The following is a 12,445-nucleotide window of genomic DNA, read 5'->3' as shown; positions in this document are numbered from 1 at the left end:
GAGCTTAGCTAGCCTTTCCTCGAAGCTCGAAAAAGGATTTGAGCTAGATCGGAAAATTTAGGAGTATATTTGGCTCGACCTCGAGAGCACAGCATCTCGCAAGCAACAAATGGCTGGTATTCGAAAACCTGAATAACGGATCTTCGAATCCGAGAAGCAGAGGCTGCAACGGAACTAACACTTAATTTTGTGTGTGTCAGGGTCGCCGGAAGCTTCAGAAAGGATATTGACGGAAAGATGTTTCACTAAGGTTCCCGCCAAATAACTCTACTTTGAAAATCTGTCCCTCGATCAGATACCAAAACCACAAAATATAGAATAGTTGCTCGAATCCAGTTACCCGATCAAAAAATGGAACATGACCCAGTTCCAATCTGCAGCCCAGGAACATTACAAGATTTACTAGAATGCGGATCTGAGTAGGGGTCTAATATATAGGTCTGTTGTCAATACGAAGCTAACATTTCAATTCCACGTTATCATTTTTTAAAGAAAAAAAGAAGATTTGGAGACATTCTTTTTGCAATAGAGATGATTGAATCAAGCTTCAGATGAATATTAAAGTGTAAGATTATGGTTGATTGATCGGTTGGGAACTGGTTTCCTTGTATTAATTAACTTTTCCTGGATACAGTTGGAAGTGAAAACTAGTGAGTGTACATTTGCCTTGGTCACTCCACACTTCCACAGCCTAGCATGCATCGCTCTACCTAATAAAATCCCCCTCTTTTGTTGGTTGCAGTACAGTACAGTACAGTACAGTACAGTACAGTACAGTACTGTACTGTGTGAGGTGATCTACAATTCAAGTACCAGTCGTTAGAGTAGAGGTGCTTAAAAGTCAGATTCAGTAATGACGCATATAATCCGGACACAGGAGAAATGGGCTGGTTTAAGGCTGATGTGGGTGGACCGGGTCCAGGCAACAAATCTGTCCGTAGCTTTAAATGGGCCGCATTGTGCGCGCAACATTCTCTAACCAGTAATAACGTCACCCGGCCCGATCCGCTAAGTACGATGGTTTGGTTTCGCGATGAGTTCACGGGAGGTGACTCGATCTATTCCGTTATTGCTCCTGAGAAATTATCGCATGGACCATGGTCTATAGACCGAGAAAGTCCTCCTATTACTATAGTAGTCCTTCTCTGTTGGAAGATACGGGGCGCAGTTTTTTTACACTTTTCGTATCCTAAAATCTCTACACACGGGGGATTTTTTTGCCCATTATTAGTGGCGAAAATGCTGATGATGCAAATTCATCTTCACTGCTGCTGAATAATATTGTTAATTTCTAGCACAAAGTTATATCAAATTTATTTTATAATAAATAAAAATTAAATATTCAATCAAATATTTCTATTAGAATAAATGAGTGATAATTGACTTTATTTTGGAATTATTGTGTTATCTTTAATCAAACCTTTATATTTTTGATCCTTCAATGTGATTAGTAAAGACAAATTTTAATTATGTGTATTATCAATTACATATATATATACATTACTTTAAGACAAGATTATTTATAAATTATGATAAATATTTCTCGCACAAAGCGTGATTCTAACCACGCAACGTAGTAAGGTACTGAAAAAATAGAGAATATCAACAAACTACCATAAGTAAGTTGACCTTTGAATTGCCGCACCCTCAGCTGTTGTTTCATAGACGCAGTTCTATAGACCGCGGTCCAAGCAATAATTGTTCCACGGAACCTGAAGTTAGGGTTTGTAGGAGTGGTGGGACCCGAATCTAGTAACTTTCTCTCTTCCCCCCCCCCCCACCCCCCCCGCCCCCCCCCCCACTCTCTTCTCCGAGCTATTAGACACTCCCATGCCATACTCCTTCCTCACTTTCCCTTTAATAAAGTGCTTCTAAATCTACACAGATTTACCCAATTTTCTTTATTTTTCTCCAATTTCCCCTTATTTTACGCCACATTTTTCGATCCACGTTGCTCTCTCTACAATGCGCGCTCCATTTCGGTGAGCTTTTCGGAATTTCTCGAATATTTTTGGTTGTTTGTGCTCTAAATCGCGTGATCTCGCATTTTTGTAATGCCATTCGTTAATTTTCATCAAATTTCTTTGAATTCATGTTTTATGTGGTTGATTTGTGATGCAGAAGAAGCTGGTGATGGAGATCCATGTGGTGATTTTGTTGAGGAGAGTGGACGTGGTGTTGTTGTCGTTTTAGGATGCAGGGAAAGATGTATTCCTCTGCGCCGCCGCAGCTCTCCGATTCAAATCGGAGGATCATAGAGACGAACGGTGCATCGAAGAGGGTGTATCAAGTGTGGAAAGGAAGCAATGTGAGATCATCTGCATTTTCTTTCAAAAACTATTTTTTGATTTGATTTTTGTGGGTATAAATCATTCTCAGTGTGAAATTTATGATGGTATGACGAATATAGCTTGATAATATCTTGCAGAGGAATAAGTGAAGCTGCATCTTAGTTGTTGCAGCTGTTATTAGTATATAATGAACACGAGCAACTATTATCTGCGAAACAGCTTATGGCTACTTTCAGTAATGTAGTTATTGTTTAAGATCTTTTACCATTTTCATCGCACTTCTTTGAATACCCTACATAGAGTGCCACATAATAGTTGGTTGTATCTTTTCATACGTTTCCAGGAAGTAGCTTTCATGCTTTCATTTTAAGCAATTCTGTTTTCATCGCTATCTTTAACCCTTCTGCATCTCAATGTTCATCCTGCTTTTTTATCTAGCATTTGCTGGTGTAAATATGTGCACGTTGTATTCCATTTCATGTCTAGAATACCATGCGCCAAGCTGCTTTGTAGAATGGCATTGGTGAGCCACTGAAAACAACATGCCCTTAAATGAGTTTAGCTTAGATGAGGATTTAAAGGTGTTGCAAGAAAGGAATGGTGAAGGACGCAGAGGTTCGGTTCATACGGAGTGCTTCCATTGACAACAAAGTGGGAAAGAGTCATTTAAAATGACAAAATTACGTACGATGTTTAGATACAGATGCTCTTATTTGTATGAGTGAAACAATCCAGGTAAGTGATGCGAAATGATAAGAGACCCAAAATGATATGATTGGAGGTGATTAGGAAAGTCACACTTCGTTTAGATTTCATAGTTAAAAATTGGTTTGAGCAGCAATAGAGAATTTCGTAAAAGTAAACTTTGTCTCTTTTGATGACTCATACAGCTCACCCTACACTACACAACGTGGGGATGAAGAGCTGATTTGAGTCAACTTGAGTTGTGTTGAGACTACGAAAAGTGTAGGTTAAGCAATGATTCTGCAAGCTGTGCCTTAAAAAAAAAAGAAAAAAAATCTTTCCTTAGACATATTATCTTCTTTTTCAGTTTGTAGAAAGAAAGTCAAATGCATTGCTTTTGTTTCTCTGATGAAATTAGCTTTGAATTTGGCGAGTCATGTGATAGCTGATACTTTGATTAATGCAACCATTTGAATGAAATCTATTTGTTATTCTTTTTTTTCTGTGCAGAGATTTTTCCTGGGAGGGAGGCTTATTTTTGGACCAGATGTGAGGTCACTGATACTGACAATATTTTTAATTGTAGTTCCAGTAGTCTTGTTTGCTGTATTTGTTTCACAACAGCTGGTTGACGAGTTTCATCACAACCTGGGAAATCTGATAGTAGTCATAGCTGTCGTCTTCACAGCATACGTAAGCTTGCATCCACTTTATTCAAATATTTGCCTCTATAGTATCTGAAATTTAGAATTTTCATTTAGAAACTGTCGTACTACGTCACTAATTTTAGTTCAAATTTTTTTTATCAGCTATTTGATTGAGTATATATAACATCCTAGGAGAATGTTCGATAGTTGCTCCAGTCCTTACTACTTAAACTGGTACTAAGAAGTTAGGCCATTCTATGTTCTTGTTGCCGTTCCAGTGATTCGGCACTATCATATAGATGCAGGAGATAAGAGTTGATAATGAATGTGAGTGTCTTTGTAATCCTTTGAGGTAGCATTTTAAGCAGCCTCATCTCCCTTGTTTACTCAAGGGACATGGTACCTGGTTGATAGGAAGAATGAAAATATTTGTGAACTATTTTCTCTGAATATGATGAATCATATCGTAGGTCGGACAAATTATCTTGAAAAGTTGGATAACTCCGACTCACAATAGCAAACATCTCCTAGATTGTAATCACAAAGGGAAATCCCCATACACCACAAGCTTAAATAACAAGAAATCTCCGAAAAACTTGTGCTAACATCTTAGTCAGAGAATAATCGGTGCTGAAATAATTTTGAGCTTCTCCAAAATCACATATTGTACATAGTAGAAAACTAATAGCCTTTTCTTCTGATTCCAAATTCGTGCAGATCCTCTCTCTTCTTCTTCTCACATCTGGTAGGGACCCTGGCATCGTACCCCGAAATGCTCATCCTCCAGAACCAGAGGATGTCGGTGAATCCTCCAATATATCTGCAGACTGGCCGGGGAGTCAGCACGGTGCTCAAAGCTTACCGCCCACAAAGGACATCCTTGTGAATGGTGTTGTTGTCAAGGTTAAGTATTGCCATACATGCATGTTATATCGTCCACCCAGATGCTCCCACTGCTCTATCTGCAACAATTGTGTCGAGCGCTTTGATCATCACTGTCCCTGGGTCGGCCAATGCATTGGAAAGGTACTTAACACAGTTGTATAATTTTCACTTGGTTTACACATTTGGGTTGGCCTTTTTATGAGTATGGAAAGTAATTCAAGAAATTGGTCCTAGTAAGCCTGGCTCATAGAAACAGAACCTACCAAATGCCATTATTTGGTGCTTCACATGAATTTTTGTTTGAGTCTGCTATCACTAAGTAAAGATAGAAAATGTTATCTTGTTAAAAATTCTATCTATTTGATTTATTATTTCTGTTTTACCTAATTCATTGTCTGACAGGACTGTAATTCATATTTAATTATTATTTATTTTCTGGCGATCTATATAATCTTGTGCTTAATTCTGTGAAAACTGTATCCTTAATGTTTGCTATCTTCTCAAGGGAGGAAGTAGTCTGTTTCTCTCTTTTACTTTTTCTTATTTGCCATGTTCTTTTGCTTGCCTGTAGTACTCAAAACTGATTGAGAAATTATAATCTGATATATTGATTGTATTACTTCATGCTCAATCACAGTTTATTTCTTATCATGCAGAGGAATTACCGCTTCTTTTTTATGTTTGTCTCCTCCACAACTTTGCTTTGTCTATATGTGTTTGCCTTTTGCTGGGTTAACCTCACGAAGATAATGGGCACGCATGAATGTAATCTTGGGAAAGCACTTCTGAAGTCTCCAGTCTCTGGCATTCTCATCTTCTATACGTTTGTCGTGGTTTGGTTTGTTGGAGGGTTGACGGCATTTCACCTTTATCTTATCTGCACCAATCAGGTTGTCATCTTTATCATTAAAACCACGTTATAAATTTATTTGAAAAGTTTGTTTCAGGGAAAGCTGTAATTTTTCTTGTGGGGCTATTCTTGGGTAGCCTGGTTGGACATGAACTCTACTAATCCCTCAAAAAGTTTTGTGGCATTTGGTAGAATAATGGGCAGAATAGAGGGGATATCTAAAGTTATCCCTTTACCATCCCTGCAACAAACGTAGCCTTCGGATAAAGCGGCTACATTGACATAATTCTTGCATTATTTCTTTGTTTATAGTTTGTATAAATTCTCTACAGACTACTTATGAGAACTTCCGATACCGCTACGACGGGAAGAACAACCCTTATAATCGAGGACTGGTTCAAAACATTAGAGAAACCTTCGTCTCCGAAATTCCCAGTTCCAAGAACGATTTCCGAGCAAAGGTGAAAGAGGACTCTGCGGCCTTCACTTCCTCACACTCCATGGGGCGGGTACTAAGCCCCGACATGCCCAAAAGGAGCATTGATTTAGAGATGGGGGTAAAACGCCAAACAGTGGCAGCAGAAGAGCTGGAAGATTTACAAAGCCAGTTCGGAAGTGCTTCTGGGTTGGAGAGGTGCGGGCCCGAGCCTCCGCGCTTGGGCTTGGTGGGCCAGAAGGGGAATAATGAGATTACTAACGATATAGAGGCATTGGCTGCTGAGTTCGGAATGGAGCATGGATTTACGGATAGGAAAAAGATCGAGGAACGTCCTTGAATTAGTCGTACTTAGCCCGGCTAAATAGGCAACTAAACTTGCTTAAGATCGGACTGCGAAGAAGAGAGATCTGATTGCTATTTCACTTTGCAAGTAGTTGGTGTTCTTGATGACTCTTCCTCCCCTCAGGTGGTGTTTCATGTGCAGAGTTGGATTGTTTGTAAAGGTGATGTGTTGTTGTATGTTTATGTTGCTTCGCCTCGCCCTCGTGGCGTTGTTGTTGGGGATTTGATTTGGGAAGGTTTTGTCACTGATTTGTTGATTAATTCTCACTCTAACCGAGTGATTAAATTGGTTTTAGGGGGGGTGGAATTATTGTGCTCGAAACCTTGATTCTCTTATAGAGTCTACTTTGCTTCCATTTGCTACCGTTCTCGGTAACTGGTTGACTTGTTCACGGTGCAACTACGAAAGTGGTGTTCATGTCGGTGTGCCTTTGAATGCATTTCTGTCATTGGAAAATACTGTTGGCATTGTAAATTTTGTTTGTGGTTTGCGAGTGAAAGAGTCTTTTCTCTAACATGTATTTTGAAAGACTTTCTCACTCTGGCCGCAGTTAGTCTTGGGATTGCGAGCCGATTGCGTTGCGGTAAGAAAGTACATTTCATAATGCATCATGCAGAGTGTACTTATTTGATTAACATATAAATTGTACTGTGTCACCGGAGAACACACTCACACACAAAAAGAGAAGTTTTGGTTTGGCCCCAGGCCCCCAGCAACTCTAGTTCTCTGAAACTCACCAGTAATAATAGTAGCAATACTAGTACTATGGTGGTACTGGTAGTAGATTAGTAGCAGCAACGCCACCACTACGGCGACACAATCAGCACCGTCCATCAATGCGCCCGCGGCGGACCGGGGCGGAGGAGGACCGCATCGTGCGGCTGATCTCGCGCTGCTCCTCGCCGCGTCATCTGCGCCAGGTCCACGCCCACGTCGTCGTGGCCGGGGCCCACTCCCACAGCAGCTTCGTCGCCGCCAAGCTCGTGCGCGCCTCCGCCGAGCTCGGCCTCTTGCCCCACGCGCGCGCCGTCGCCTCCGCCGTCCGCCACCCCAACGCCTTCGTATGGACGGCCCTGATCCGCGCCCACGCCCAATCCGATTCCCCGCATTCTTGCAGAGAAGCCCTTCTTCTTTACACGCGCATGCTCAGAGGCCCCCAAACTTGTCGACCCCTCGCGTTCACACTATCCGCGGTTTTGAAGGCGCTAGCTCGGTTAACGGCGTTAAACGAAGGGGCCCAGATTCATTCCCATGTTTTTAAGTTTGGGTTTCATGTCGATCCTCGCGTGCTCACCGCATTGCTGGGTTTCTACGCGAAGTGCGGCCGAATAGTCGATGCGCGTAAGCTGTTTGATGAAATGGCCGAGAGAGGAGTCGGTGATGTGCAGGTTTGGAATACTATGGTCGCGGGATATGCCGCTGATGGGGACGTGGACAGCGCCTCGTCCTTGTTCGAGAGAATGCCTGAGAGGAATACTATCACTTGGGTCGAGATGATCGGCGGGTATGCCGCGTTGGGTAAGATGGATGCCACTCGTCGGCTTTTTGAAATGTGTAAAGAGAATGGCGAGGCCGATAGGGTAGTTTGTACTGCTATGATTAGTAACTATGCCAAGTGCGGTGACGTAGCCGCCGCTCGAACAGTGTTTGATGAAATGAATGAGAGGGATGTCGCGTCGTGGAATGCGATGATCTCTGCGTATTCGAATGCAGGTTCCGCTGGTGAGGCTTTGGATCTCTTCAAGCTCATGCTAAGCGGCCATGGAGGAGGCAAAGTGGAGCCGAACCATTCGACGATTGCGACCGTTGTTTCTGTTTGTGCACAATTCGGGTCTCCCAATTTGGCCAATTGGATTCAAGGCTACGTCGACCGATGTGGGAGCAGACTATTGAACAATCACACTGTGGCCGCCCTCATCGATCTGCATTCAAAGTGCGGAGATCTTGAGAGAGCATACGACTTGTTCTCTAAGTGGAAGCACAAGGACTTGATTTGTTATAGCTCTATGATAGCCGGGTTCGGCATCCACGGTTGCGGAATGGACGCAATTAAGGTGTTTGATAGCTTGTTGAAGTCGGGATTGAGGCCCGATTCGATCTGTTTTGTCTCGGTCCTCACAGCTTGTAGCCACGCTGGTATGCTAGCCGAGGGGCGCCGGTACTTTCAAATTATGAAGGATGAATACTGCATAGCTCCGAATGTGGAGCACTACATGTGTTTCGCCGACTTGCTAGGTCGAGCAGGATGCATTGATGAGGCTTATAGATTGATCACCAATGAGATGCCGCTGGGTGTTCGACCGAATGCCGGTGTGTGGGGTGCACTGTTGAGTGCATGTAGGACTTATTCCAATGTTGAGGTGGCGGAGGAGGCCGCGAGGCATTTAATGGAGTTGGAGCCGGAGAATGCGGGGAACTATGTGCTCTTGTCGAATATATACGCAAAGGCACGGAGGTGGGATGAGGCGGCGCGGGTGCGGGCGAGGATGAGGGGGCGGGGGATGAGGAAGCCACCGGGTTGGAGCTGGGCGGAGGTGGGAGGTGGTGAGGCGAGGAAGTTCTTGACGGAGGAGGTGTATGATGGAAGAGTGGAAATGATGCTACAATTGTTGGATTGGGAGCTCAGGGATCAGGGATATGTTCCAACAATTGAGAAGTTTGAGTGATATATTCTTTTCCGACGAATTCTTTCATTGAATTTATTGTCGTTCCAGACTTAACGGTGGCAACTAAACTCGAGGGATAGGAATGCAACCGAAGAAGGCAAAAGTTGAAGTCATCTTTCCATCGTGTTCGCAGAGTCTTCTTCGACTGCTAGTATAGTTAGTAGGAAAACTCTGCCTCCCTGAAAAATGATTCCCGGTTTAGGGATGATCCCCAGCTTGAAGCCTCTGCGGATTAATGAAGTCATCATCTTGTTGGTTTGATTTTCTTCATTGGCCTCATGAATCATCCCTTTCTCTTCGCACTTCATTCGCACCTTCCTGCCAATTAACAATTACGGCAGATGCAAGTTTGTAGCATTGTTTATAAGTTTGTTTGTAAGCAAGTGCAGTGTCACTCTCTACGAGTTCTTACAGTAAACCAGTAGTTGCTTGAAAAACAAGCTGGTCGCTGAAAATTGATTTGGTACTGTTCGAAGACAAAGTCAATTTCGGAGGGAGTGACCGTCCGTCCCTAGAGCAAGTGACAAAGGAATTGGTGGTCGGTACCTGAGACCCTAGTTCGAATCTTAGTTAATTCATATTTTCAGCTAAATTTATTTATAAATAAAATAAACGAAGTGGGTAGCGTCCTACCTATCTCAAAAAAAAAAAAAATTTGGAGGGAGTGAGCCACTGCCAAAATTTGAGTTTCGTTACTTTTAGGCTCAATCATAAATCGAAAAAAAGCCTTGCATTTTTCTTCGCATCTCAAGTACTTTTCTCTATATAAAATGTTTAGACAATGTCAATCCCGCACTTTAATGACTGTCTCAAATTGGCCCCTCCGTTAGAAATTTTTGTTTATTTTAACATTAGCTTGCTGAAATAACACACCTTTAAGCATATTTAATCTTCATCAAGCACACCTGTAAGTACTAAAATGGCCAATTTGTATAAAAAATTTATTTATTTTGAGCTTTTGCAAAATCGGGCCGCCTTTTTCTTTTTTGCAAATTTGGTCCGTTTTTTCAGCAAACTAACCAAAACACCCTTATATTTTTTTCTTTCTATTTTTTTTTTCTCTCGTTCTTTTTTTCTTTCTCTTCCAAGAGAGCGGTGAAGGCGGCTTGTCCGGCGCATCCTTACCCTCGCCTCCGACCCTGCCAAGGCCGCACCGTAACTTTTTTTTTTTTTCCCTCTCCGACTCCTCCACTGTTTCCAACAATGACGCCTCTCTCCCCCTTCCCCGCCCTTCTTGTCGTCTCCTTCTCCTTCCTCCTTTGCCGCTTCCCACGACGACGCATCTTCGCCGGCGCCGACAATATGCCGACGCATCCTTACTCTCGCCTGCACACCCCCGCACCTTCCTCGCCTCCGACCCTGCCGAGGCCAAGCCGCGATTTTTTTTTTTTTTTCTCTTCAACTCTCCTCCACTGTCTCCGACAACGACGCCTCTCTTGCCCTTCTCCGCCCTTCTCGTTCTCTCCCTCTCCTTCCTCCTCTGCCGCTTCCAACGACGATGTATCTTCGCCGGCGCTGATGCCGGCGCGGACACCGTGGAGGTCTCTGCAGCGCTGTAGCCTCGGAGATGAGGAAGGTGGGGGTGTGCGGACGAGAGTAAGGATATGCAGGACAAAATCGAAATAGGCCGCCTCCGCTGTCTCCGGCTCTCCGCTCTTCTCTAGGAAGAGAAAGACAAAAAGAATGAGAAAAAAAAAAGGAGAGAGAAAAAGATATAAATGTATTTTGATTAGTTTGCTGAAAAAGCGGACCGAATCTGCAAAAACAAAAAAAATAGTCCGCTTTTCCAAAAACCCAAAATAGATGGATTGTTTTATGCAAATTGGCCTACTAAAATTTAACAGAAATCATATATGCAAAATTATTCACGTAAGAGATTCTCTTCATCTCGCCAAGCCACCACCGCTAACATTTTCGTCAAAAATTAGCAGAATCCTCAATAATTGAAAGTATCTGATACAAGATTAAAGTGCAAGATTGATACTGTTTAAATTTTTAATACAGAAAAGTATTTACGATACAGAGTGTAAAATGTAGGGAGCTTTTATAATTAAACCTTATTTTTATTTCAGCACCTTAAATTACATCTAATTACTTCAAACTTTTTGCCATATTTTAGAATTAAATTGTAGAAATTTTTTTTCTACATTTCTCAAATAGCTCTTATTATATATATTCTACAATATCTCTCTCTCTCTCTCTCTCTCTTTCTTTCTTTTTTTTTTTATTTCGGGTAACTTTTTCTTATTCGGATCCCACTGCTATCCAATCACAAGTCGCAACACAAGCAGCTCAATTTATCTGTTGTCCCTGAAGAATCCAATGCCTTTGTAGCCCCACAAAAGAACCAAAAGCCAAAAGCCGAAAGCTAGACAAAAGGGCCAGCTTTTTCTCAAAGTGCTTCTCCCCCAACTTTATTCTTCAATTAATAACATGTGGTCCAAAGCCATACAAATATGCGAGTAACACACAAATAAAAAAAAAGATTGTGCTTCTTTTAATTTGTCAATATATATTATGTATATATGTACACGTACCAGTGGCGGGATAAGGCTGTTTCCCTGCTACCTTCCTCAATTGAGAAGCTAACAAACTTGATTCAGATGCAGCATTCGAAAGCTAGCTCCATCGTGTTCGACACAACATCAAATGTTTTATAATTCACGGATGAGTAAGTTTGATGCTTTTTTATTATTTTAAGAAGATAAACACGGGAAGAAATATTTAGTCACCGATGCAAAGAAATGGTCATGCATGCGTGTCCGGTTGGAATATCCAACCGCCGCCTGTATGTAGTGTAGTTGACTAAGGACTTACATTTTATACTTGTTAAATATTAAAATATATAAATATTATTCTCTAACAGTTTAATCTTTTAAAGTATAACAATTGTTTCGCATGACATCAGAGCAGGGGGTTCCGAATTCGAGTCATGTCAGACTCTTGATATTATTAATTTTCTTCTATTTAATTTAAGTCCATATTATGATTGTTTCATAGTACTCGAAATCTCAAATTCGAACTTATTATTTTCTAAAAAATAAACGAGACATATATATAGCTGACTACCTTCCTCAAAAGAAAAAAAATAAAAAATAAAAGAAAGTGTGAATGTACGTGCACTCTCTATCCATGGTGAGATAGTTGGATGCATCTTCAAGCTGTTTTAAACTTTCGAGTGTTGCATACCAAATAATTAGACTATCTCACCATCGATCAAAATTTATACAAAAAAGTGGATTAGATTTTCGTATTGTCTCCTCATGGTGAAGTTTAATATACACACAAGACGTCACTATATATATTTTATGCATATAAATTAAGAAGACTTGGTTTATTAGACTTCCTTTTGTCGTATATTCGGGTCTCCTTAAGTTTTTTTTCCGTCTCAGTTACTACATCTACGAATTAGTAGTTTCGAAAATGCTCTATTAATTACTTTTCTTTCCCCTTCAGATTTTTTTCTTCTTCGTATTTTTCGGTGAGATGGAGTACCCATACGCTTCTTATTATAAAGTTCTCTCTAGAAATCCCTAATTAAATACACTAAATTCAAAAGTTTAGAACTCAAATTTTAAATTTTAAATTTATGCACAATACGAATTAATTGTTAATATTATTATTATTATTATGGGATAGA

At 41.2% G+C, this 12,445-nt stretch overlaps 2 protein-coding genes across 2 annotated transcripts; both read left to right on the top strand.

The window, feature by feature from the left end:
• On the top strand, nt 1,798-6,528 carry LOC109713069 (probable protein S-acyltransferase 7). Its single transcript, XM_020237027.1, has 6 exons — nt 1,798-1,982; nt 2,122-2,308; nt 3,486-3,668; nt 4,340-4,648; nt 5,164-5,397; nt 5,690-6,528. Exons 2-6 carry the CDS (start codon nt 2,195-2,197, stop codon nt 6,131-6,133), a joined length of 1,284 nt encoding a protein of 427 aa, XP_020092616.1. The 5' UTR covers nt 1,798-1,982; nt 2,122-2,194; the 3' UTR covers nt 6,134-6,528.
• On the top strand, nt 7,110-9,223 carry LOC109713058 (putative pentatricopeptide repeat-containing protein At5g37570). Its single transcript, XM_020237016.1, has one exon. It carries the CDS (start codon nt 7,282-7,284, stop codon nt 8,803-8,805), a length of 1,524 nt encoding a protein of 507 aa, XP_020092605.1. The 5' UTR covers nt 7,110-7,281; the 3' UTR covers nt 8,806-9,223.

This window comes from Ananas comosus, linkage group 1 (genome assembly GCF_001540865.1).
Source record: "Ananas comosus cultivar F153 linkage group 1, ASM154086v1, whole genome shotgun sequence".
NCBI classification, from domain to species: Eukaryota; Viridiplantae; Streptophyta; class Magnoliopsida; order Poales; family Bromeliaceae; genus Ananas; species Ananas comosus.
Note: the sequence above shows the minus strand (reverse complement) of the source record. Positions and strands in the feature narration are given on the sequence as shown.

Bases quoted from the DNA above. Each gene is read 5' to 3' on its own strand.
- LOC109713069 (XM_020237027.1), top strand. From the start codon at position 2,195: ATGCAGGGAAAGATGTATTCCTCTGCGCCGCCGCAGCTCTCCGATTCA. The intron at 3,669-4,339 runs GTAAGCTTGCAT...AAATTCGTGCAG, and splicing joins CTGTCGTCTTCACAGCATAC to ATCCTCTCTCTTCTTCTTCT. The intron at 4,649-5,163 runs GTACTTAACACA...CTTATCATGCAG, and splicing joins TCGGCCAATGCATTGGAAAG to AGGAATTACCGCTTCTTTTT.
- LOC109713058 (XM_020237016.1), top strand. From the start codon at position 7,282: ATGCTCAGAGGCCCCCAAACTTGTCGACCCCTCGCGTTCACACTATCC.